The sequence below is a fragment of the Nannospalax galili genome, unplaced genomic scaffold (assembly GCF_000622305.1).
Source record: "Nannospalax galili isolate Female #2095 unplaced genomic scaffold, S.galili_v1.0 scaffold453, whole genome shotgun sequence".
NCBI lineage: Eukaryota > Metazoa > Chordata > Mammalia > Rodentia > Spalacidae > Nannospalax > Nannospalax galili.
This window is the reverse complement of record NW_008334081.1, coordinates 2,431,381-2,454,559: the sequence shown is the minus strand read 5'-3', so window position 1 is coordinate 2,454,559 and position 23,179 is coordinate 2,431,381. Positions and strand designations below refer to the sequence as shown.

The window sequence follows — 23,179 nt, the reverse complement described above, 5'->3', positions numbered from 1 at the left end:
GTGAAGAGAGAAAACTTGAAAAAGACTCAATGATTAAATGAGAGAATAATGCAAATACAGCTGACAAAGAAAACTAGCAGTATAGTAGAACCAAAAAAAAAAAAAAAAAAAAAACGTATTTGTGTCTGTGTGTATGTGTGTATGCACACACGGGTGCTCAGACACACATGTCACAGTGGGTCTGTGAATTTAGGTAAGAGGACAATTTTGTTCTCTTCTTAACACTGTGAGTCCTGAACTCAGGTCATCAGGCTTGGCAATAAGTGCCTTTACCCACTGTGGCATCTTGCCGGCCCAGTTTTGAGTATTTTAGAACCCAGTCCTCCTCATAATTGTGTTCCATCTCCTGATAATTTATTCTAGGTTATCATCAACTTTCCAGACCCAGCACAAAAAAGTGATATTGTGCAACTCCGAGGGCCAAAGAATGAGGTGGAAAAGTGCACAAAGTATATGCAGAAGATGGTGGCAGACCTGGTAGGGAACGTTAAATCCTCTGATGGGGTGCAGGGGTCCCACAAAACTCCTGAGTGCTGGTTGGAGCTCTACCTTGAGGTGATCTGCCGCCTCAGAGGCTTATTACAAAGTGGTCATGGCATCTCTCTTAGTAACTTGATGTTTAGTTTCTTTCGCTTTTTTTAAATGTACATGTATGAGTGTATTGCATGCGTGTATGTAAGTACACCTGTGTCATGCAGTGCCTGCTGAGGTCAGAAGAGGGCATCAGATCCCCTGGTACTGGAGTTACGGACAGTTGCTAGCCACCATGTGAGTGCTAGAAACCAACCCCAGGTCTTCCACAAGAGCAGTGCTTTTAACCTCTGAGCCGTCTCTCTAACCCCCTTGATACTTAGTTTATACTGTCAAAAGTTGTCAAGATGTGTGGTAGAACTCAGTGAGGAGTCCCTTTTTTTCTTGAGGGGCTCTGCAGATACTCAGAGAATCTAGTGTAACTGGTGGGATAAGAGAAATAACACACATGAAGAGACTCATGTATTGAATTTACTGTTTTCCTCAAGTTGAACTGGGAAAGTAGTCATGATAGCACATGCCTGTAATCTCAGCACTCCATGTGGCAAAGGCAGACAGATCTCTGTAGCAAGTTCCAGGCCAGCTGGGATTGCAGGGAGACCCTGTCTCAAAAAGACCAAAGAAAGGAAAAATAAGCCTTTTAAAAGGTTTAGAAAGTGCGAAAAAAGGAACTGATAGAAAAGCATCACAAACCACTGTGTGTCCAGATCACCCAAGAGGGCATCATTACGGTTCTTCCTCCCTTGAGAAAGGAGACAGCATGGAGCACTGAACTGTTGCCATGTAGCTACTGAATGCCATGCTTCTCACAGTGCCAGAGTCTTGTGTTCCTAGACATGGATTCTGAGCCCCTCCCTCCATCAACTCCAATCCTAGCATGTGGGACAGACTCCCTCAGTCAGAATGTTGTTTGAGGGTCTATGGCCAAATTTGCTTCTGTATTGCAGAGCTTCAGATCGTGCTGAGTACAAACTTTTTTTATGGAAGGACTTTATGGGGGCTTGGAGACATGGCTCAGCAGTTAAGAACACTGACTGCTCTTGCAGAGGACCTGGGTTCGATTCAGCACCCACATGGTGGCTACGAACCATCCAAATCCGAAGCCCTCTTCTGACCTCCTCAGCATTGCACGACACGGGTGCACTCACATACATGCAGGCAATATACTCATACACATAAAATAAAAATAATAAAATATTTTAAAAAATAAAGGGCTTTCTATAAATTAATACACCAAGTTAATCAGATGGTGGACAGCTTACCTCACTTGTCCTAATGATAGGCCTTGAAAGTCAAGTAGGTGGGGGAAAAAGTAACCTGGGTCTGTGTGGCCAGTGTCTATTGAGTTCATAGCGCTTTGGGGGATAAAAAGACTTCACCCTCTGACATGGATAGTTCATTGCGCTATTTTCTTGTCTTTAAGGTGGAAAATAGCTATTCAATTTCTGTTCCGATCTTCAAGCAGTTTCACAAGAACATCATTGGGAAAGGAGGTGCAAACATTAAAAAGGTGATGAGCTCCTTCCCTGGATCTTTGCTCTTACCCAACTCTAGAGCCTTTGTATCATCCCCTTGTACATTCAAAGGAGGAGCTGGCCTTGCCTTCCCAGGCCTGTGCTCAGGGGTCTCTGTGGGAAGACTGGTCATCTTCTCTTGTATATCTCCCTCCCTGTAGATTCGTGAGGAAAGCAACACCAAGATTGACCTTCCTGCAGAGAACAGCAACTCTGAGACCATTGTTATCACCGGCAAACGAGCCAACTGTGAAGCTGCCCGGAGCCGGATTCTGTCTATCCAGAAAGACCTGGTAAAGGGATGCTTTGTTTGGGGTTTTTGTGGATTTTTTTGTCTTTTTGAGACAGGGTCTCCCTGTAGTCCCAGCTGTCCTGGAACCCACTATGTAGACCAGGCTGGCCTTGAACTCACAGAGATCCACTGCCTCTGCCTCCCAAGTGCCGGGATTAAAGGCGTGTACCACCATGCCCCAGAGATGTTTATTTTTTAAGTTTTACTCTGGGTGTGTGTGTGTGTGTGTGTATGTGTGTCTTGTGCCTGCATGTAAGTGTACCCGTGTTGTGCAGTGCCTGCAGAGGACAGAAGAGGTTGTCAGATCCCCTGGAACTGGAGTGGGGGACAATTGTTAGCTGCCATGTGGGTACTGGAATTTGAACCCAGGTCCTCTGCAAGAGCAGCCAGTGCTCTTAACCACTGAGCATCTCCAGCCCCTAGGAGATGTTTCTTGATGCAGATCTTACCCATTTCCTCTGTTATAAAATCTCTAGCCGATCTTCTGGACTACTCCTACAGGGTCATTGGGCTTATATGGGACTCATTGAAAGACTCAAGCTGTAAATCTGAGCATCAGTTATCAAGGGAACAATAGTTCTCTCTCCCTGTCTCTTGCAGGGTTTGTTACTTGGCCTTACAGCAATATTGGACATTTCATTTTTGTTAATTTTTATGCCACTTGAAAATCATTTCTGGGTCTGGAAAGATGGCTCAGTTCAGAAAGTGTTTGCCAAACAAGCAGGAGGACATGGGTTCAGAGCCAGAGAAGCTATGTAAAGCCAGAAGCAGTAGTACACTTCTGTTATCTCAGTGTTTGAACAGCATGCTGGGAAGTGGAGACTAGAGAAGCCCCAGAGTCACATGCCAGCTACTCTTGACTATGCTGTGGCAAAACAGGCCCTGTTTCAAACTAGGTGGAAGGCATGGGTGGACATCTAAGGTTGTCCCCTGACTTCCATATGTATGCCTGAAAACATTCTCCCACACACACGAGAGAGAGAGAGAGAGAATTCTTTTCTAGGTCTGGAGAGATGGCTCAGAGATGGTTAAGAACACTGGTGGTTCTTGCAGAAGACCCAGGTTCAAATCCCAGCACCCACATGGCAGCTAACAAGTGTCCGTAACTCCAGTCCTAGGGGATCCGACAGCCTCTTCTGACCTCAGCGGGCATTGCACGACATAGGTGCACATACCTACATGCAGGCAATACATGCATATACATAAAAATAATAAATTTTTTTAAAAATTATTTTCATGCTGGGCATGGTGGCACAAGTCTATAGTCCCAGCACTCGGGAGGCAGAGGCAGGTGGATCTCTCTGAATTCCAGGCCAGCTGGGGCTACAGGGAGACCCTGTCTCAAAAACACTCCCCTCCCCCCAAAATTCTTTTTTTCATACCAGATAGGGCATCAGTGACACATCAAAGTAACAATTCCACCAAAGTCCAAGTTGGTGAACCAGTGAGTTTTGGGACTTACTTATAGAGCAGGAATGACTACTCAGGATAGCTGTATTCCTGGACCTGTCTGTACCACTTGTAGGCATCCTGACCACAGAGAGAGTCTCTTCCCAGCAATTGTTAACTGCTTAGATAACCTTGGGGAGGGGTCTTGTGAATCTTGTAAGTTTCAGGAGCTGCCTGAGACTTTTAAAGCTTTATTTACTTCCTAAGCTTTATAAATTTCCTTTACTTACTAAGACTTGACAGGAGAGAATGTTTTAATTCAGGAAATACTATCTAGTGCATCCCTACAAACCAAATTGGTGACTGTATCCATCACCTTAAAAAGGCTTACTGGTCTCTGCACCATTGCCCTACCCTAGGCAGCCCATGATCTGCCTTTAGCTGCACAGACTGAGTGGAGTTTTTTACTTTGTGTGGTGGAGTCAGTGTCTCCTTGCCGGTAGTGCTCATCTGTCTTTTTGTGTGGTATTGAGGTCTGCCTTTGTTATTGTGGCTCCTCACTTCCTCTTCCTGTAGCAAAGTGGTATTTCACCATAGGGATAAGTCACCTGCTTCTTTCACTTGGTAATTGACAGTCTTTTTCAGGAGTTTTTCCTCTGTATATGTGTGTGGTGCGCCATGACATGCATGTGGAGGTCAGATGACAACTTGTAGGAGTTGTTTCTCTTCCACCAGATCATCAGACTCACTGGCAAGTGCCTTTATCCACTGAGCCATCTCACCAGCCTAGGAGGTTTTTTTCTTTTACCCAAGTTGAGTTCTGTTCATGAGGTCTTACTGTAGTCCCATAGCCCTTGCTCTCTGTGTTCCTGTGAACTGTCCTTGGTATTTGCAATCTGTGTCGTTATAAAGTGATCTCCTTTTAGCCCTCATAATAGTATTTACTCCAAAATTTACTTTTTCTGATGTTAAAGTGATTTTTAAATTTTTATTTTTGTGTATCAGCATTTTGCCTGTATGTGTATAAGTGTACCTCTGCATGCAATGCCCATGGAGGCCAGAAGGGGGTGTTGAAACCCCTGGAACTGAAGTTATAGGTGGTTGTTAGCCACCGTGTGGGTGCTAGGAATTGAACCCAGGTCCTCTGGGAGAGCAGCCAGTGCTCTTAACCACTGAGCCATCTCTCCAGCCCCAACTTCCTTTTTTCATTTGATCTAGTATCACCTTATAGTTATATATTTAGGAAATGTAATTAAATTGCATTTACTGTAAACTTTCATTTTTTAATTTGGTGAAATACATGTAACATAATTTATCATTTCAGCCATTTTTCCTGTAAGTAAACATCTGGGTATTTTGGTGTCACTGTTTTTTGATGGGTTTAAATCTTGCTCTTGGCTCTCCATTTGTCCCATCGGTTTTGTTCTTTTTCTTTTCTTTGAATGTTTTTTTTTTTTTTTTTTTTTTTATTTTATGTGTATGCATGTATTGCCTGCACGTAGGTAAGTGCACCCGTATCATGCAATGCCTGCGGAGGTCAGAAGAGGAAGCAATTGGATCCCCTGAGACTGGAGTTATGGATAGTTGTTAGCGGCCATGTGGGTGCTGGGATTTGAACCTGGGTCTTCTGCAAGAACAGTCAGTGTTCTTAACTGCTGAGCCATCTCTCCAACCCCTTCTTTGAACATTTTGATGAATCATTGATTTGTTCATGACTGCTTTGGGGGGGGGTGCATGCATGCGTGTGTGTCTTATGTCAGTAATCCTTTTAATCTTGTCGGCAAGTGTCCCCAAGTTCCACAATGACTTTTTGCCAGTTCCTCACCCTGCTCCTGCCGTTGTTCTGTGGTGCCGCCTTGTGTGATTTACAGTCTTCTGTGCCTGAAGGGTCTCCCGCTGTTGAGTGTCGTGTGCATTTTTTTAAGGATTTCCCCATTTCTAGGCTGGTAGTTTTCCCTTCTTTGCTTTAGACTCACTCTTGAGTCTTCTGCTCACTGTCCAATTTCTAGAAGAAACCTGATACCACCATCACTCTGCCCTGTGTCTGACGAATCCTGTTCCCTTATCACTGGCTTAAGCAAAGTGTGTTTCCGTGTCACTCTCCTCATGTTTCTTTGCTTGGTGTTCATGAAGTTACCTGGGTTTTCATCAAATGAGAAATTTTTAGTCATTATTTCTTCGTGTTTTCCCCATGAATCCCTGTTGTTTTTGTTCTGGGAACCTAACAACTTACATGCGATTGCTCTACTCGTATTTCTTGCATTCTTGGCACTGTACGGTTTACCTCTGAGCCCATCTAGTACATTTTCTTTTAGGTATTATTCGTTTTAGTCCAGAAGTTCAGGCACTACTTAAAACATGTTCAGTCTTCCTTTGGCTTTTGGCCTCGATATAGCTACGTTCCTGTTTCAGCGTCATTGGCCATAACATTTACCTTAACATCCGTGTAATGTATGGGCAGATTCCTATTCACTTTATTACGGGCTTTTGCTTTTTTCTTTACAAGCTATTCACAAGCCATTTGTCTTTTTCAGGGCTTGGATTTAAGATTTGTTACGGAGGATTAGAATTGTGCCTTGAAGCCCAAGTATCTTCTGCTGAGTATTGCCCAGGGGTCCAGAAAACCAAAACTATCACCTCCTGAAGATGGTGCTTTAGTTCATGACTAAATTGCAGGCACATCCCTTGTAGTCCTGGGCTTCTTCCTCAGCCCAGAGTGATGTCTGCGTAGGGGAGCATGTGCATAGCCTCCATGTCTCAGGGTTTCCATGCTCCCCTTGTGCTGCTTCAGCCCTGAGTGGCTGTTAGCTCTATTTCCTCACCTCTGGGTACTCACGCAACTCATCTTGCCCATTTTCCATCACCAGTATCATGAAAATTACTTTTCTCAGGTAAAGGGTACATTCACACTCTTATTACTTTATCTTGACTGAAAGCAGAATCTTCAATAGGAAGGTTCATCTGTGGGTATTTTGGACTCACATATGCCAGCCACTTCCAGAGTTGACTAAAACAGGAAAGCCCTACCCTGAATAATCTAAAGTCATGTCTTTGCTAGTGTTTTGTGTGTGTGCCACTGCTGGCCTCTACCTAGCACACCTTGGGAAGTCTCCCTGCCCTGTTTCCACAAACATTTTCAGGCTGTGACTGAATTACTTTTTTCTGGCCTTTTCTTGCCACACAACAATGTGACTTCTTCCTGCTGCTGTTTTGTTTCAGGCAAACATAGCTGAGGTGGAGGTCTCAATCCCCGCCAAATTGCACAACTCTCTCATTGGCACAAAGGGCCGTCTGATCCGCTCTATCATGGAAGAGTGTGGTGGAGTCCACATTCACTTTCCTGTGGAAGGTTCCGGAAGTGACACAGTTGTCATCAGAGGTCCTTCCTCAGATGTGGAGAAGGCCAAGAAGCAGCTCCTGCACCTGGCTGAGGAGAAGGTAAGTCTTCACCTGATGCTCCCATTTCTCAGTGTGGACTCAGGAGGCAGAGGCAGGCAGATCTCTGTGAGTTCAAGGCCAGCCTGGTCTATATAGCGAGTTCCGGGCCAGCTGGGGCTACAGGGAGACCCTGTCTCAAAAAGACCAAAAACAAAAAAAAAGAAAAGTATGATTTACAGTAAAACTCAAGATTCTTTGTGTAGTTCTGACTTTTGACCAGTCACGTGACCACCACTGCCATCAAAGTTTATTGGCCACTATTGACCACCATCTTCTCCTAAAGACTTTAATCCCTGCATGAGGACAAGCAGATCTCTGAGTTCTACGCCAGTCAGGGCTTACGTGAGACCCTGTCTTTTTTTTTTTTTTCCTTCCTGTCTTTTTAAGAACAGGGTTTCCCTGCAGCCCCAGCTGACCTGGAACTCACTATGTAGACTAGGCACAGAGATCCACTTGCCTCTGCCTCCCAAGTGCTGGAATTAAAGGCATGTGCCACCGTGCCCAGCCGACCCTGTTTTGTTGTTGTTGTTGTTGTTGTTTTAATTTTATGTGTATGAGTGTATTGCCTGCATGTATGTGAGTGCACCCATGTTGTGCAATGCCACAGAGGTCAGAAGAGGGCTTTGATTCCCCTGGAACTGGAGTTAAGGACGGTTCGTAGCTGCTATGTGGGTGCTGGGAATCAAACCCGGCTGACCCTGCCTTTTTAAGAAAAGGAAATTGGGTCTGAGTGTAGGCTCTTCTTTGTGGACAGCACCATGTGTATGCGGTAGCTAGCCTTAGAGGAAGTTTGCACGTCAGCTAATGATGGATCCTTCAAGCTTGTACTTTGAAAATATTGCTTAGGGGTCTAGATAGAGCTTGGCGCTCTTGCAGAGGACTGGAGCTTAGTTCCCAGCACTCATGTTGGGCAACTCACAACTGCCAGTAATCCCAACTCCAGGAGATCCAATGCCCTTTTTGTGGCCTCTATGGGTACTCAGCTAACAACCATCTGTAACTCCAGTTCCAGGGGAATCCAACTCTCTCTTCTGACCTTCACAGGCATTGCCTGGCACAAGTACACTTACATGCAGGTAATACACTAATACACATAAAATTAAAATAATAAAATTAAAAAAAAAAAAAAATCAGGGCCCCGCATGGTAGCACACACCTTTAATCCCAGCACTCGGGAGGCAGAGGCAGACGGATCTCTGTGAGTTCAAGGCCAGCCTGGTCTCCATAGCGAATCCAGGCCACCTGGGGTTACAGGGAGACCCTGTCTCAAAAAAGATAAATAAGCCAGATGTGGTGGCGCATGCCTTTAATCCCAGCACTTGGGAGGCAGAGGCCAGCAGATCTCTGTGAGTTCAAGGCCAGCCTGGTCTATAGTGAGTTCCAGGACAGCTGGGGCTACAGGGAGATCCTGTCTCAAAAAGACCAAAAAAATTAATTAATTAATTAATTAAATAAAGAAATAAGCATGGTGGCATAGGTCTTTAATCCCAGTACTTGGGAGGCAGAAGTCAGTGGAACTATGTGAGTTCAAGACCACAGTTCCAAGGGAATCCAAAGCCCTCTTCTGACCTCCGTGGCATTGCACAACATGGGTGCACTCACTTACGTGCAGGCAGTACACTCATACACATAAAATAAAAATAATAAATAAAATATTTTAAAAATAAAAATAAAAAATAAGAAACAAATCAAAACACTCTTTAAAAATTTGCTTGAGGATTGGGGAAATGGGCTCAGCAGATAAAGTGCTTACCACACAAGAGTGAGGACCTGAGTTCTGGTCCCCAAAGCCCATGTAAAAGCCAGGTGGGTATGGTGGCCAAGCAGAAATGGTGAGCTTAGGTTCAGCCAGAGACCCTACTTCAATATATAAGGTGGAGGGTAATAAGAAAGAGACCCACTGTCAAGCTCAGACCTGCACACACATGCATGCGTGCACACACATATATACAAGTGCTCATGACCACACACATGCACATATGGGGAAAACTTATACATTCAAATTTTTTTTATTATTTAAATTTTTAAAAATTGCTTGGGCTTTTCCAGACCCTTTGTCTTTCTACATGGAATCAAGCTGTCAAGTTTTAGGGAAAAGTCATGCTTAGGTTTCTGGTAGTCTTCTTGAGTCTGGAGATGAAATTGATAGGAAGGACAGCTCCCTAGTTTGGAATCTTGTGCCAGTTTCCAGTTTTGAAATCTTTGATTCTTGACTGGTGCTTTGTAATTGATAGCATACAAATGTTCCATATCTCCGTTGTTTTTGTGATGCGTAAATGGGAATTTCCCATTTCCTGGGTTGGACTGTAGAAATGCATTTGGCCTCTGTATGTGTCCTTATTGCATGGGACTGCTAAGTGTTTGCCACCACATTGATTTTTTAATTTTTTAATTTTTATGTATTATTTTAATTTTATGTGTATGCCTGTATTGCCTGAATGTAGATTAATGCACCCGTGTCATGCAGTGCTGTCAGAGCCCCTGGGATTGGAGTTACAGACAGTTGTTAGCTGCCACGTGGGTGCTGGGATTTGAACCCAGGTCTTCTGAAAGAACAAGTGTTCTTAAACACTGAGCCATCTCTCCAGCCCCCACATTGATTTTTAAATAATGTTATTTGCTGTTTGTAAATATCTTTGTCTGAGGAATAACAGATTTTCACAGTGGTATTTTGGAGAAATCAATTATTTTTTTAAAAATAACAAAATTAAATTTTAAAAATTTTGTATGCTATTCAGTCTGTTTCTTCCTCTGTATTTTTTATTCTGTGGGCCAAGTGACAGATCCACAGGAAAGGCAAGGGTCCTCTGTTTTCTCTAGTGAGTCTGCCAGACACACAGTATAAGGAAATCACCGTGTTCAGCTTTTGTCCTGCTTTCTTGATGTAAAACAAGGGCCTTGTGCTACCATGAGTCTTCTGAGGCTGTGGCCTTTATGGCTGGTGGCTTTGGAGCTTGACCTGGGAGTTGCTGTTATACATTGGGCTAGTCTGTACCACTGCAGGTGGGAGCAGGGCTGGCCCAGGGAGTATTCCATGTGTGTTTGGTCTGGAAGTAGGTGAGAAGGTGGAAGTGATGCAGCCAGGGTCCAGTGCATCCTGCTCTTCTCAGGGCATGCACTCTGAGCTTGCCACCACATGTTACCAAGTCCCTAGCAGGTCACAAATTGCTTAGAGGAATTTAGTCATTACTACTAAAACACAGACCAGGGTTGTAAATTGGCAGTTTGTGTGATTGTGTTTGGTGAGGTGAGGTGGGTTGGGGGTTGATGAGACTCTGCAGACAGTGGAAGAAGAGCCCACCTTACCATGCTGCCCTCCCAGGTCTCTTGTTTGCCCACACTGTGGTCCAGGCAGATTATGTAGGGCTAATCTACATGTGGTTTGTTTCTGCAGCAAACAAAGAGTTTTACTGTTGACATCCGAGCCAAGCCAGAGTACCACAAATTTCTCATTGGCAAGGGGGGCGGCAAAATCCGCAAGGTACGTGACAGCACTGGAGCCCGCATCATATTCCCAGCCGCTGAGGATAAGGACCAGGACCTGATCACAATCATAGGAAAGGAGGATGCCGTTCGAGAGGCCCAGAAGGAACTGGAGACACTGATCCAGAACCTGGTAGGTAGTGATCTGGGCTCTCAGCTCTGTTTGTGCCATTGGTTGAGTGAGCCATCTTCCATTCCTTCTTTCCACACCACAGGATAATGTTGTTGAAGACTACATGCTGGTGGACCCCAAGCACCACCGCCATTTTGTCATTCGAAGAGGTCAGGTCTTAAGAGAAATTGCTGAAGAGTATGGCGGGGTGATGGTCAGCTTCCCACGCTCTGGCACACAGAGTGACAAAGTCACCCTCAAGGGTGCCAAGGACTGTGTGGAGGCAGCCAAGAAGCGCATTCAGGAAATCATTGAGGATCTGGTGAGTGCCTAAGTGACTCTGAGAGGGCTCTCAGGGGGTGTGTGTCTTTCCCTCCACGTGCCTCATGGTGCTTCCTTTCAGGGCCTTACACGCCCTCTCCTAATAATCGATCTGGTGCCTCCTCACGGAGTCCCAGACTCAGACAACACAAAGTCCCTCAGCTGTCTGATGTGACTACCCCCTAGACAGCAGGCACCCCTCAGGCAGCTCGCTACAGTGGGACAGCACTTCCTTTTCCTGTTTGTAAAATAGGTATATGTTTAGCCTGTGTGATAAAAGCTGTACTGTAGGTTTTGGGTGTATTTTCATTCAGAGACCCACTGCAGAAAGAGCCTGCCCCTCTGCCCTGTGCACCCTCTACCCAGGATTCTAGGTTCACCTCATAAAAGGGGGTGTGACTGCTAATAAAGGGTTATGGGAAGCTAGTGAGGACAGTGGCAGGGAGACTATCCTATGTTAACCTATGTATCTGACCTTTGCTCTCTTTTTGTGGCCCCTTTAGGAAGCTCAGGTGATAGTGGAATGTGCTATACCCCAGAAGTTCCATCGATCGGTCATGGGCCCCAAAGGTTCCAGAATCCAGCAGATCACTAGGGACTACAATGTTCAAATTAAGTTTCCAGACAGAGAAGAGAATCCAGGTGGGTCTGCCTAGGCTTAGCTGTGTGGTAGTCACATCACCCTTGGGGTTGTCTTGTGAGTCACTTGCACATCCCTGTCACTCTTTCTTGCCTCTTGTTCTTCATTACAGTGGCACTTGGATACTGGCCATGGATTTCAGGGACATCCCTCTGGCCTCAGATTTAGGAGCTTGCAGTGTCTTACCTAGGGAACTGCTGAGAGTTGAACTCCACTGTTTCTCAGGAGAGTGTTTACGTGCTAAGAATGTCTGCTCAGTCACATTCAGAACCCCACCCCCCGAAGTTGTGTCTCTTTTTTTTTAAGTCTCTGATCTATCCAGAAGGGACCCTATTGAGGTGGCTGACAGCTATTCTAGAAAGGCCTTAAGTCTAATGTGCTTATTGCCTGATTGTGGAGTTGGTGATGGGGTAGACTGTGGTCAAAAGTTAAAAAAAAAAAAAAAAATTAGAGTTCTGGCATGGTGACTGTGCCTCTAATCTCAGCATTCAGAAGGGAGAGGCAGGTGGATCTCTTAAGTTCAAACCAGCCTGGTCTATTTAGAAAGTTCCAGGCCAGCCAGAGCCACATGATGAGGCCTTGTCTCAAAATACTGAGTGGCAGAGGTATCAGATATGAGCAGCACATACCTTTCTCTGCCTAGTTTGCATATGTGAAACACAGGGTGCATCTCCCTGTTGGTTAGTGTGGTTCAAAGTGATCCTGTATCTTAGTGTCACTGGCCTGATGTCCATGGTACTTGTGACACTGAACTGTTCCAGCCAATGTTCTGAGGATACAGGCCATTTTGTTAGGAAACTAAGCCATACTGCCCCATTTATATACCATTAATGTTGATACCATTTCATATTTACAGAGAAAAGACCTGCATGGAGTAGCAGAAAGCCACACCTTTTTGCCTCCCATGTATCCCAAGTCAAAGCAAGCTTTCTTAGAAGCCTCTTCCTCTTTTGAAAAGAATGTTAATTAAGATGTCATTTTGAGAATTTCATACATCAGTACTGTGTTTACGGTCATTTCTATTCCCATGTCCCCTCAACCCCCTCCTCCCTTTGTGATCACATATTTCTGACTCATTTGAATGACTTTTATGTATAGAGCTTTGTTGATGGTGGATATCTCCTAAGAACACAAACATGCTTGAACTTAGCCATTAGCTCCAGATTGGAGCTCACATTGCATACTATTACCTTACTCATGGTCTGTTTCTAGACTGCCATGTTACAGCCATCTTCCAAAGCCACCCTTCCTTGGCTTACTCCCAGATGCTGCCTCTCTTTCCTGTTAGCTTACTTTGATCCGTGGGTGAATGCTGTCTGGTCCTTTACAAAGTGGAGCCCCTTTCCAGCTTGCGTTGGTGACGTGCCCTTTCGTTCTTGGGCTCTTCTTACTCTGTAGCATGAGGAACTGGCTTGGGTCTGCCTTGGCCTCTCCCTGAGTATATCCGAAATCTCTGAAACCCTGCCACTACCTGTCCAGACCTAGATCACCTAGACTGAGCTATGTGTCCTTCTCCTGTGGTGAGCACTGCCTCACCATCAGGCTCCCCAAACAATAGGGCTGTTCTGAATACCGTGAATCACTGCTGTATCTCCTTTATACCTCTGCAGTTACACAGTGGCTCCTTTCAAAGGTGAGAAGGGAATTTTGGAACTTAGCCTTCCCGTGAGGCTTACATTGCACTGCCACCCAGGCCTAAGAGCCCCATACCAGGCTCCCTGCGTCTTTCTCTGCCCAGATGTGGCCTCCTTAAGGACAGGTGGCTCTTTCTTTCTTGTTCTCAACCAGCACATAGCAGATACTTATCAAATACTGGTTTCAAAGTGTAGGTGCAACAATTGCTACAGAGCACAGTTTCCAACTGGCCTTTCCCCCTTTATTCCTAGTTCACAGTGTGGAGCCTGCCATCCAAGAAAATGGAGATGAGACTGGAGAGAGCAGGGAGGCCAAGGAGGTTGACCCTGGCTCTCCCAGGAGGTGTGACATCATCGTCATCTCTGGCCGGAAAGAAAAGTGTGAGGCTGCCAAGGAGGCCCTGGAGGTACATGTACTTGGCTTCCTTCTCCTTGAGGGAGACTTTGCTCACGTGGCAACAGATGGTGGGTCTGTTATTTCAATCTTAGAAGTGCAAGCATTGACTGTATGCCTTGCCTAACTGGTCATATAACCCAGGGAAGCCACTTCTCCTCACCAGGACTCAAGATTTTCCAGTCCAGTCCCTTGACAGCTGTTGTATTGGTCTCTAGAGGAACAGAACAATAGAATATGTACATACATATTTTTAAGAATGTATTATTAGGCCACGTGTGGTGATATGTACCTTTAACCCCAGCGCTGGAGAGGCAGGTGGATCTATGAGTTCCAGGCCAGCTGGGGCTACAGGGAAACCCTGTCTCAAAAAAACCCAAAAAAAAAAAAAAAAGAATATATTATTAAATCAACTTACATTGAAATAATAACAGTTGACTCACACCTCACACTTGAGAAGCTGAGAACTCAGTAGTTACTCTATCAATGAGCCTGGGTGCCTCAGCTTTCATAGTGAAATCCAAGGACTATCTCACCTCATATGGGAAAGGCCAAGAACCCAGTAGTTGCAGAGTCCTCAGGTGCGGCTTCCTACTCAGGTGATTATAATTTGTGACAAGTTAACATTAAAACCAACCATTACAGCAACATAGGGTCCAGTATACTGTTCATCCACCTCCTCCCCCACTGAATTAGAGATAGTCTACCTCAGTCTTGTCATAACTGAGACATTTGTGTTGAGTCCTGTTGTAAACACCATGGCACCACAGCATAGCCAGAGTGTCAGCATAATGGTCTCTATTGATTGATAGTAGTTGCTGCATAAAAACAAAAGCTGTGGAGGATGGGTGATGGACACTATGTGTTGGAACTTGAGTACAGACAAATGAACCACTTGTCCAAGAGCCATCCTTGCAGTCCATACAGGCTTTGCCAAAGTGGTTACAGCCTCAGGGACATGCTAAAAGCTGGACCTCTCTGTGCCACGTCTCCTCCTTCCCAGTTGGCCCCACCCAGCCTTTTGTAGTGTAGAGGTCAGGTGTGGGGGCAGGCGTAAATCCTCTGCCAGCTTTACCCTAGACTGGACTCCTTGTCCTTTGCACTAGGATCTGTGCAGTCCTGTCAGCTGGCACTAGAAAGCATGGGCTGTCCTCAGGGCTGTTACCCTTGAGCTCATGAGATCACTGTGCTCTCACTCTTGGCTAAACTCCACCGTTCTCCTGCAGGCACTGGTTCCTGTCACCATCGAGGTAGAGGTACCCTTCGATCTGCACCGTTACATCATTGGGCAGAAAGGAAGTGGGATCCGCAAGATGATGGATGAGTTTGAGGTTAGACCACTTTCGCTGGAGACTGTTGTATAGGGAAGGCTATCGCATCTATAGTTATCTGAAAAAAGTCCATGGCTTTCTGAGTGCCAGCATCCTTTATTGACCCACATTGGCTCTGCCTCCTCCTGTCCACCCTAGCACTGACCTTCCCAGGTCTTCCGCAAATCCTCCCCAGGAGGTCAGACTCTGCCTCTGGGTCCTGTAGACATCAAATGTGCTCTGTCATGACACAGGTTAATATACACGTACCAGCTCCCGAACTGCAGTCGGACATCATCGCCATCACTGGCCTTGCTGCAAATTTGGACAGGGCCAAGGCAGGCCTACTAGATCGAGTAAAGGAGCTACAAGCCGAGCAAGAAGATCGGGTGAGCATGAACAGTGAGGCCTGCCTGGGACTGGGACCAGTCTGTGCTCAGGACACACTTCACATGCCAAGGAAGGTCACGAAGCTATGCTGTCGGGGTCTAGAGGTTCTGCTAGTGGAAGAGCTAAAGGCAAAGCTCTCCATTTTAAAGTTGAACTGTGTTAATTTGTGGTTTCTCTCACAACCAAATCAGGAGAAATGTTACGGTATCTCAGATCCCACACAAAAGGTAGATGGTAGTGCTTTTGCTGATAAGTAGGCCTTCCTATGCCTCTGGCAGGGCATGCTTTGAAGAATTCTGAGAGGTGTGCTGCTCAGGAGTGGGGTGATTTGGGAACTGGAAACAGACCATGCTGGGGAAATTGGCTTTTCATCAAGAGGAATGGAGTACAGACTAGTGATGGGACGGAGTTCCTGAATCTGCTTGTACATTGTGAGCGTACCCTGGCATAGACCTTGCCTTCTGTCCTCTGCTCATGGCACAGCTCTAGGCTCTGGCCATGGAGGTCCTAGTAGCTGTCTGTCCCCTATATGCTCTTGTCTCCCTCTTCCTGGCCTCTTCTATACCCCAGTCCTAAAAGGCCTAGAAGATGTTATTCAAGCTGATTCATCCAGTCCCACATTCGTAAATTCTAGGAATAGGACCAAGAACCCAAGCGTGTCACTGTCCAGCCTGTCTGTCCTGGGCCGTGGGTGCCCACCTCCATGGTGATGCCATTGCAGCAACCTGCACCAAAAGCAGAACGTATTCAGTGATTAGTGATCAAAATGTCTAGTTCTCACAGCAAGTGATTGAAAGTGACGGATTGGGGCTGGAGAGGTGGCTCAGCGGTTAAGAACACTGGCTGTTCTTGCAGAAGACCGGGTTTGAATCCCAGCACCCACATGGCAGCTAACAACTGTCCATATCTCCAGTTGCAGGGGATCCGGCAGCCTCTTCTGTCCTCCGTGGGCATTGCATGGCAGCATGGCACAGGTGCACTCACCTACATGCAGGCTTAACACTCATACACATAAAATAAAACAATAAAATATCTTTTAAAAAAAGAAAAGAAAGTGACAGGGATTGAGCAAAGGGTGCCTAGTTCTGGACCACTGTGGCTAAAGGCCTTCTGTTAGCAGGTCAATTGAGTATCTGGATTATGTTTTTAAAATCAGTCTAGAATGGGCCCTGGGTGCCCTTGGCTTAGCTTTAAACACAGTGCTCTCTCTCTGTGTCTCATTCTCTCTCACTTTATTTGTAGGCTTTAAGGAGTTTTAAGCTGAGCGTCACTGTAGACCCCAAATACCATCCCAAAATTATCGGGAGAAAGGGGGCAGTGATCACTCAGATTCGCTTGGAGCATGATGTAAACATCCAGTTTCCTGATAAGGATGATGGGAGCCAGGTAAGAGACCATCCATCTGGGATGCTATGGTTAAAACACTGTGGGGGCAGATGGAGTCTTCTTAGCCCTTGCCTTAACCTGGGAACTCAGCCTAGGGCAGCTTCTGTGACTTGCCAGTGGGGAACAAGTATGTGAATCAGACGGACAGATGTCCAAGAATCTGACTTTGGCTTGAGGACTTGGTACTTGCCAGCTGTGTAATGCTTCCTTGAAACCATGTTGCTATCTTAGGTCTAGGGTATTTTTCCTGTGCCTGTTTTGGCACCCCTGGCAGGTAAACCTGGGCCTTACCCCAACTGGGTCCTTCCTGAGCCATTGTGCCTACACATGTGCATATCTTGTTGTCCAGTGCCTGAGACCGGACTCCCAACAGGCTTCTAGAAGCAGGTAGACAAAAGACAGCCAGGTCTAGGTTCTCTGCAACCCCCATTCCATTTGTTGATGGTCCCTAATGAGCTCTACACAGCCTCCTGCTGCACTCAAAATGATGTTAAGTATAACCCACCTCCTCTCCTGATTACCATCTGGCAAGTAGGACAGTCCTAGCCTACCTCACCTCCGTATCTGCCTCTAGCTTACTCTCACATGTGTGTTCAGAACTTCCTTCCCTTAGCCTCTACTTTAAGTGGCCCTCCATGAGTGGAGGCTCTGGCTGCCTTACAAATGCCTCTGCCTAGTGAGCCTGGGCCAGCTCTGCCTTACTTATCCTACAAGCTCTGTGGCCTTAATCACTGTGCCCAGAAAGCATCCAACAGCAGCACTACGGGTGAGGTGACCCCTCATGGGTGGGCTTAGGTCTCCAGTCTTTCTTTCCATGTCTCCTAACCTGTTCCCTTCTGAAACTTCCAGCCACACACATTGAACTTGACTTTCTGGTTTTTAAAGCAGGGTCTTTGTAGTCTCAGCTGGCTTGGAGCTCACCAGGTTGGCCTCCATCTCCATCCGCCTGCCTCTGCCTCCTGAGTGCTGGGACTAAAGGCGTATGCCACTATGCCCAATTTTTTTTATGTGTATGAGTGTATTGCCTGTATATAAGGGCACCCCTGTTGTGTAATGCCTGCAGAGGTCAGCAGCCAGCATCAAATTCCCCTAGAGCTGGAGTTATGGGTAGTTGTTAGCTGTCATGTAGGTGCTGGGACTCAAACCCAGGTCCTCTGCAGAGCAACTAGTACTCTGAGCCATCTCTCCCGTCCTTTGCACTAAACCTAAAGATCAGCCTTTCAGTTAGACTTGCTAATGAGCAAGCCCCAGGGATCCTCTTGTCTCTGCATGCCTTGAATGAGGATTACAGGTGTGTGCCACTGGCCTTGGCTTTTACAGGGGCCATGGGGATTGAAACCCAAATCTTTATGCTTGCACAGCAAACACTTTACCATCTATAGCATTTCTAAAGCTCAATTAGTCTCACCTAAATATTTCTCCTCTATAATTTTCTTCAATGTGTTCGCATCCTTCAAGGTTAACATGAGATATAAACATCTTCCTGAAAGCATTGTGACGGTCCTTACCAAAAGCATGTGTCACTTTCTTAAGACTTACAGTAGTCTTCTTATTCCACTCCAAACATTGTGCTGCCATGCAGTGCACACATGTGTGTGCATGGACACTGCTGTTTTTTTTTTTTTTTTTTTGGTCTTTTTGAGACCAGGTCTCCCTGTAGCACCAGCTGACCTAGAACTTGCTTTGTAGACCAGGCTGGCCTTGAACTCACAAGATCTGCCTGCCTCTGCCTCTCAAATGCTGGGATTAAAGGCGTGTGCCACCACGCCCAGCGACTTTTTTTAACTTGTCATCCTCACTATGCTTTATCTTCCTCTAGTCTCCCTGTAATTAGTAATTTTTTAGATAATTTACCATTTTGACTAGCTAATCTGTGAGTCAGGTAGAATAAGCAGCACATCTCTTTTTCTTTTTTTTAAATCACATTTGTTGGCCTATTTATGTGTGAGCACATACAAGTATCACAGTGCATATGTAAGGTCAGAGGACAACTTGCAGGAGTCAGTTCTCTTCCACCATGTGAGCCCCAGATTTCGAATCCTTCATTTTGGCAGCAAGTACTTGACCTGCTAAGCCATCTTGCCAATCCCATGTCTCTGTTAATCCACAGCTTTTTTCTGTGAGAGTTTTACTTGTACTTAAGGAGTTGATTCTGTGTCTGTGTGCTTGCTAGAGATAGCTAGCTCTGCTGTGCCTGTTGTAGGTGTAGCCTGTTTGGCCCTGCTGCCTGACCTTCCCCTTAGTCTGGACAGGAATTTCTTGGGCTTCCCCCCTCTCCCTTTGTCCCTAGGTCTCTCTGTCCTCCCAGTCTGGGTCTTTCAGCTTCTTGGTGTTGCTTCTAGGTAGCTGTTGTTTTGTGGTCTGGCTCACGTTTTCTGTCCCTTTGTTTTGGACCCTGAAGATTAAAGAGCTGCAGCTGTTTTGCTCAGGTCCATATGCCCTGAATGGACTGTTGCTCAACTGGGTCTCATATGGGTCAGCTAGTGCCCACTGGGTGCAAGGGACCTGAGCCAACGAGTCTGAGAGAACAAGGGGGGCTCTGTCATGCAGCCTGCACACCTCCAAAGAAGCAGGAGGCTGACGGGCTACAGACTTTGACCTTTGCCAAACCTCTGCCTGCTGGTGCTTCCCCCTCTTTGTGAGCAGGTTTCCTTAGTCTTGTCCCCTCCCCCTTTTTTTAAGCACTTATTTTTAGTGTGTGTGACACATGTGCACACATGTAAATTTCAGAGGACAACTCATGGGAATAGTTCACTCCTTCCACCGTGTGAGTTCCAGGGATTGAACTACAGTTGTCAGGGTTGGTGGCAGTCTTTGGTGTGGGGTTTGGGAAGGAATGAGTACTAAATGAGTTTTTTTATTTATTAATATTTTATTTTGTGTGTGTATGAGTGTATTGTCTGCATGTATATAAGTGTACCCATGTCATGCAGTGCCTGAGGAGATCAGAAAAAGGCGTTGGATTCCCCTGGAATTGGAATTAGGGATGGGCATTAGCCATCATGTGTGTGGTGGAAATCAAACTTGGATCCTCTGCAAGAGCAGCCAGTGCTCTTAACTGCTGAGCATCTCTCCAGCCCCATAGGGTTTTTGTGTTTTTAGGATTTAATTTTAATGATGTGTAGGTGAGTCCACGTGAGTGCAGATGCCTTCGGAGGCCAGAGGCATCTCATGAGCTGCCTGATACGAGTGCTTGGAACTGAACTCAGATCCTGTGCAAGAGCAGCAAATACTCTTAACTACTGAGTCGTCTCTCTAGCTTCCTATTTTACATCAGCCACCTAATGTGTTTTCTGTCCTTTTTCTCTCTGAGAGGATGAGTATCTCCCATAGGTGAGGTCTGATGCACTCAGCCCTTGAGCCGTTACCTGTACATCTGCACTGTTTCATCTCAGAGTAATCTTTCATGAGGAGTCCCATAGGGGCCACCCTCTTCTCTGACTGATTCTCCGTTTGAAGCCCCAGGACCAAATCACCATCACAGGGTATGAGAAGAACACTGAAGCTGCCCGTGACGCTATTCTGAAAATTGTGGGTGAGCTTGAGCAGATGGTTTCTGAGGATGTCCCATTGGACCACCGTGTGCATGCCCGCATCATTGGTGCCCGAGGCAAAGCGATCCGGAAAATCATGGATGAGTTCAAGGTGAATCCCTGAAGCCAGCTGGCACACAGCTCTCACACTTGCCAGGCACCAGCAATCTTAAGACTCCTGCTTATGCTGCTGACCCTATGTGGCTGGGAGGATGTGAACACTTTGCTCATACATGGTGATGGTCCTTTGGTCTAGTGCTCTCTCCTCAATACCATCTAACACTCTGTGCCCCTTCTAGGTGGACATTCGCTTCCCACAGAGCGGAGCCCCAGACCCCAATTGTGTCACTGTGACAGGACTCCCAGAGAATGTGGAGGAAGCCATTGACCATATCCTCAACCTAGAAGAGGAATATGTAAGTCCCAGGTGGATAGAGTCTTTGGGGGCTCTCAAGGCAACCCAGGCTGGGCTCTGAGGCACTCTGTCCATGACTGGGCTGGGCCCAGCCACAAGCTTGTGGTGACTACCAAGTGTTGCGTGTGCTTCCAGAGGCAGGACAAGTGGGTGGGTGGCTCCTTGGTAGCTGTCAAAAGAAGGCTTAGCTGGCAGACGGAAGACTGACTAGCACTACATCCCTTGCCCTGCAGCTGGCCGATGTGGTGGACAGTGAGGCTCTGCAGGTTTATATGAAGCCCCCAGCACACGAAGAGTCCAAAGCACCATCCAAAGGCTTTGTGGTGCGCGATGCTCCCTGGACCGCCACCAGCAGTGAAAAGGTCAGATGGTGCTTCTGCTGTTCTCCATGGGCCAGGCTGGTGGGCTAGTGGGGTGTGGGGTTGAAGCTCCTTCAGAAGCTCTGTAAGCCAGCAAGAGCCCCCTTGTACTAAAAGCCCTGTCTTTCCTCTCCACAGGCTCCTGATATGAGCAGCTCTGAGGAATTTCCCAGCTTTGGGGCTCAGGTGGCCCCCAAAACCCTCCCTTGGGGCCCCAAACGATAATGATCAAAAAAAGCAGAAACCTTTCCAGCCTGCTGCCCAAACCCAACCACACAATGGTTTGTCTCAATCTGACCCAGCAGCTGGACCCTCATAAATTGTTGATGCTCTTCCCCTTTCCCCGAGGTCTTGCAGCAAAACCTGGTGGCCTGGCCCTTTGTGGCCACTTCTCCAGGCCTGGTCAGCACCCAGCAGTCTCAGGGTCTGCTCCTGATGCTGTGCTCTTGGACAGGCACGCCACTGTGTGAAACACTAAGCAAGGTAATCGAGCATTTCGTGATCACAGACTCCAGCTTCCTGGTCCACCCAGCATGTAGTCAGCACTCTGACCTTCACATCAGAGCTCCACAGCGGCTAGGAGTTGACTTCCTGTGTCATGACCTCAGGAAATAAATTTCCTTGACTTTATAAAAGCCAAAATGTTTGCCCTCTTCCTTTCCCACCTCCCTCCTGCCCGCTGTCTGTCATCCAGACCTTCCTTTCTGGGAAAGCAGTCAGTCTTCTCCAGCTGCCAAAGTCTGCTTACTTAGCACAGGCCACATGGTAGGAGGAAGGCCTGGCATTGGACAGCAGGAGGTCAGGTGTCCTGAAGATAGAAGGGACCGGGAGGTGGAGGGTGGCCTGGGTCCTCAGATGGTACTCACTTAGGGGTCTGAAAGCACCAGGGGCTTCCTTTGCAGCCTCAGCCCCATGATCCGGTGCATGCACCCTAGAGGCAAGGCTGCATGTATGTCACCTGGGTCCCCTGTGACTTGTCACAGTGGCAGGGAGTGCGGAGACAGGGAGGTAGATACCGCTTCTTCTTGGTGGAGGGCTTGCCTCTAAGTGACACCCAGACTTTCCCACTTGTCCCTGTGCCTGCCTCGCCCAGACACCTTGTGCTCAGTGGCCTTCTTTCTACCTCAGACGGTGTGGTAGTGCTCTTGTGTAGGTTAGTGCCGCCCCCAAGGCTCTTCTCTTGATTTAGATTTTTCTACTGGTCTTGGGCTTGCTGTGTTGGGAGGGTGCATGTTCAGAGCTGGGAGGCTGATGGCTTCCCTCAGCCCGGGTGGTTCACGGGCTGGTCCAGAGTGGGGTGCTCACTCCCAGCAAGCCTGACTTTGTAGGCTCTGGCAGGTATGCCTTGATGCTTCATGCAGGCCAGAGGGGCAGGGATCAGAGACAGGGCTTGTCACTTAGCCTGGATTAAAAGGGGAGGCAGAATGAGAAACAAGCCCTACTAGCTGAGGGAGAACTGCTATTCCTCAGGTGTAATAGTCAGCTAGGCTCCAGCTCCACCCTTACCAGGAAAGGTGGGCCCAGGCTGAAGGGTCATCAGTGTGTGGAGAATGAGAACAGGTCTTTTTGTCTCCAGGTCATCTATCGAGCAACTAGCAAGTTGTCCTGTCCCAGATACTTGGGTTCCTAGAAAACCCAAGTTGTGCACATCTCAAGGCCTTCCCTAAGAGCTAGCACTTCTACTGTGACACCTTGCCCTAAGTCTTTTCACTCACCATAACTCAGGCCAGGCCACCTGTAGACTGACTTCTCAGAGGACCCAGATTTGCTTCTCTGGGTCTAACTTCAGTTCCCTGCATCTCAGGCAGCCCCACATGTGCCCATTTATAGGAACTGAAACAGGAAAGAACATTTTTGCTCAGTAGGCTGGTGGCCCGAGTGAGCTGGTGGGTGAGCAGGGAGAAGACTTAATCACCGCTCCCATCTACAGGAGATCGGGGGCATTTCCCATTAGGCACCTTGCTTCCCTCCTGCCCTTCCAGTTCCCTCTTCATCTTACACATCATCCTATAACATCCAGGCCCCTCACCTCCCCAGG

The 23,179-nt window shown here is 46.9% G+C and overlaps 1 protein-coding gene across 2 annotated transcripts in view; it reads left to right on the top strand.

Annotated features, from left to right (window-relative positions):
- Nucleotides 1–21,783, top strand: part of Hdlbp (high density lipoprotein binding protein) — an 84,287-nt gene extending 62,504 nt beyond the window's left edge. For both annotated transcript variants that reach the window (XM_008829150.3, XM_008829151.3), the window contains exons 14-28: nt 364–477; nt 1,955–2,041; nt 2,207–2,338; nt 6,946–7,164; nt 10,559–10,780; nt 10,863–11,081; nt 11,584–11,722; nt 13,607–13,761; nt 14,975–15,079; nt 15,313–15,447; nt 16,691–16,834; nt 20,294–20,479; nt 20,667–20,783; nt 21,016–21,144; nt 21,280–21,783. In XM_008829150.3, coding sequence (XP_008827372.1) covers nt 364–477; nt 1,955–2,041; nt 2,207–2,338; nt 6,946–7,164; nt 10,559–10,780; nt 10,863–11,081; nt 11,584–11,722; nt 13,607–13,761; nt 14,975–15,079; nt 15,313–15,447; nt 16,691–16,834; nt 20,294–20,479; nt 20,667–20,783; nt 21,016–21,144; nt 21,280–21,366 — 2,190 coding nt within the window. In that variant the 3' untranslated portion in view covers nt 21,367–21,783. The remainder of the gene's footprint in view (nt 1–363; nt 478–1,954; nt 2,042–2,206; nt 2,339–6,945; nt 7,165–10,558; nt 10,781–10,862; nt 11,082–11,583; nt 11,723–13,606; nt 13,762–14,974; nt 15,080–15,312; nt 15,448–16,690; nt 16,835–20,293; nt 20,480–20,666; nt 20,784–21,015; nt 21,145–21,279) is intronic.
- The last annotated feature ends 1,396 nt before the right edge of the window (nt 21,784–23,179 follow it).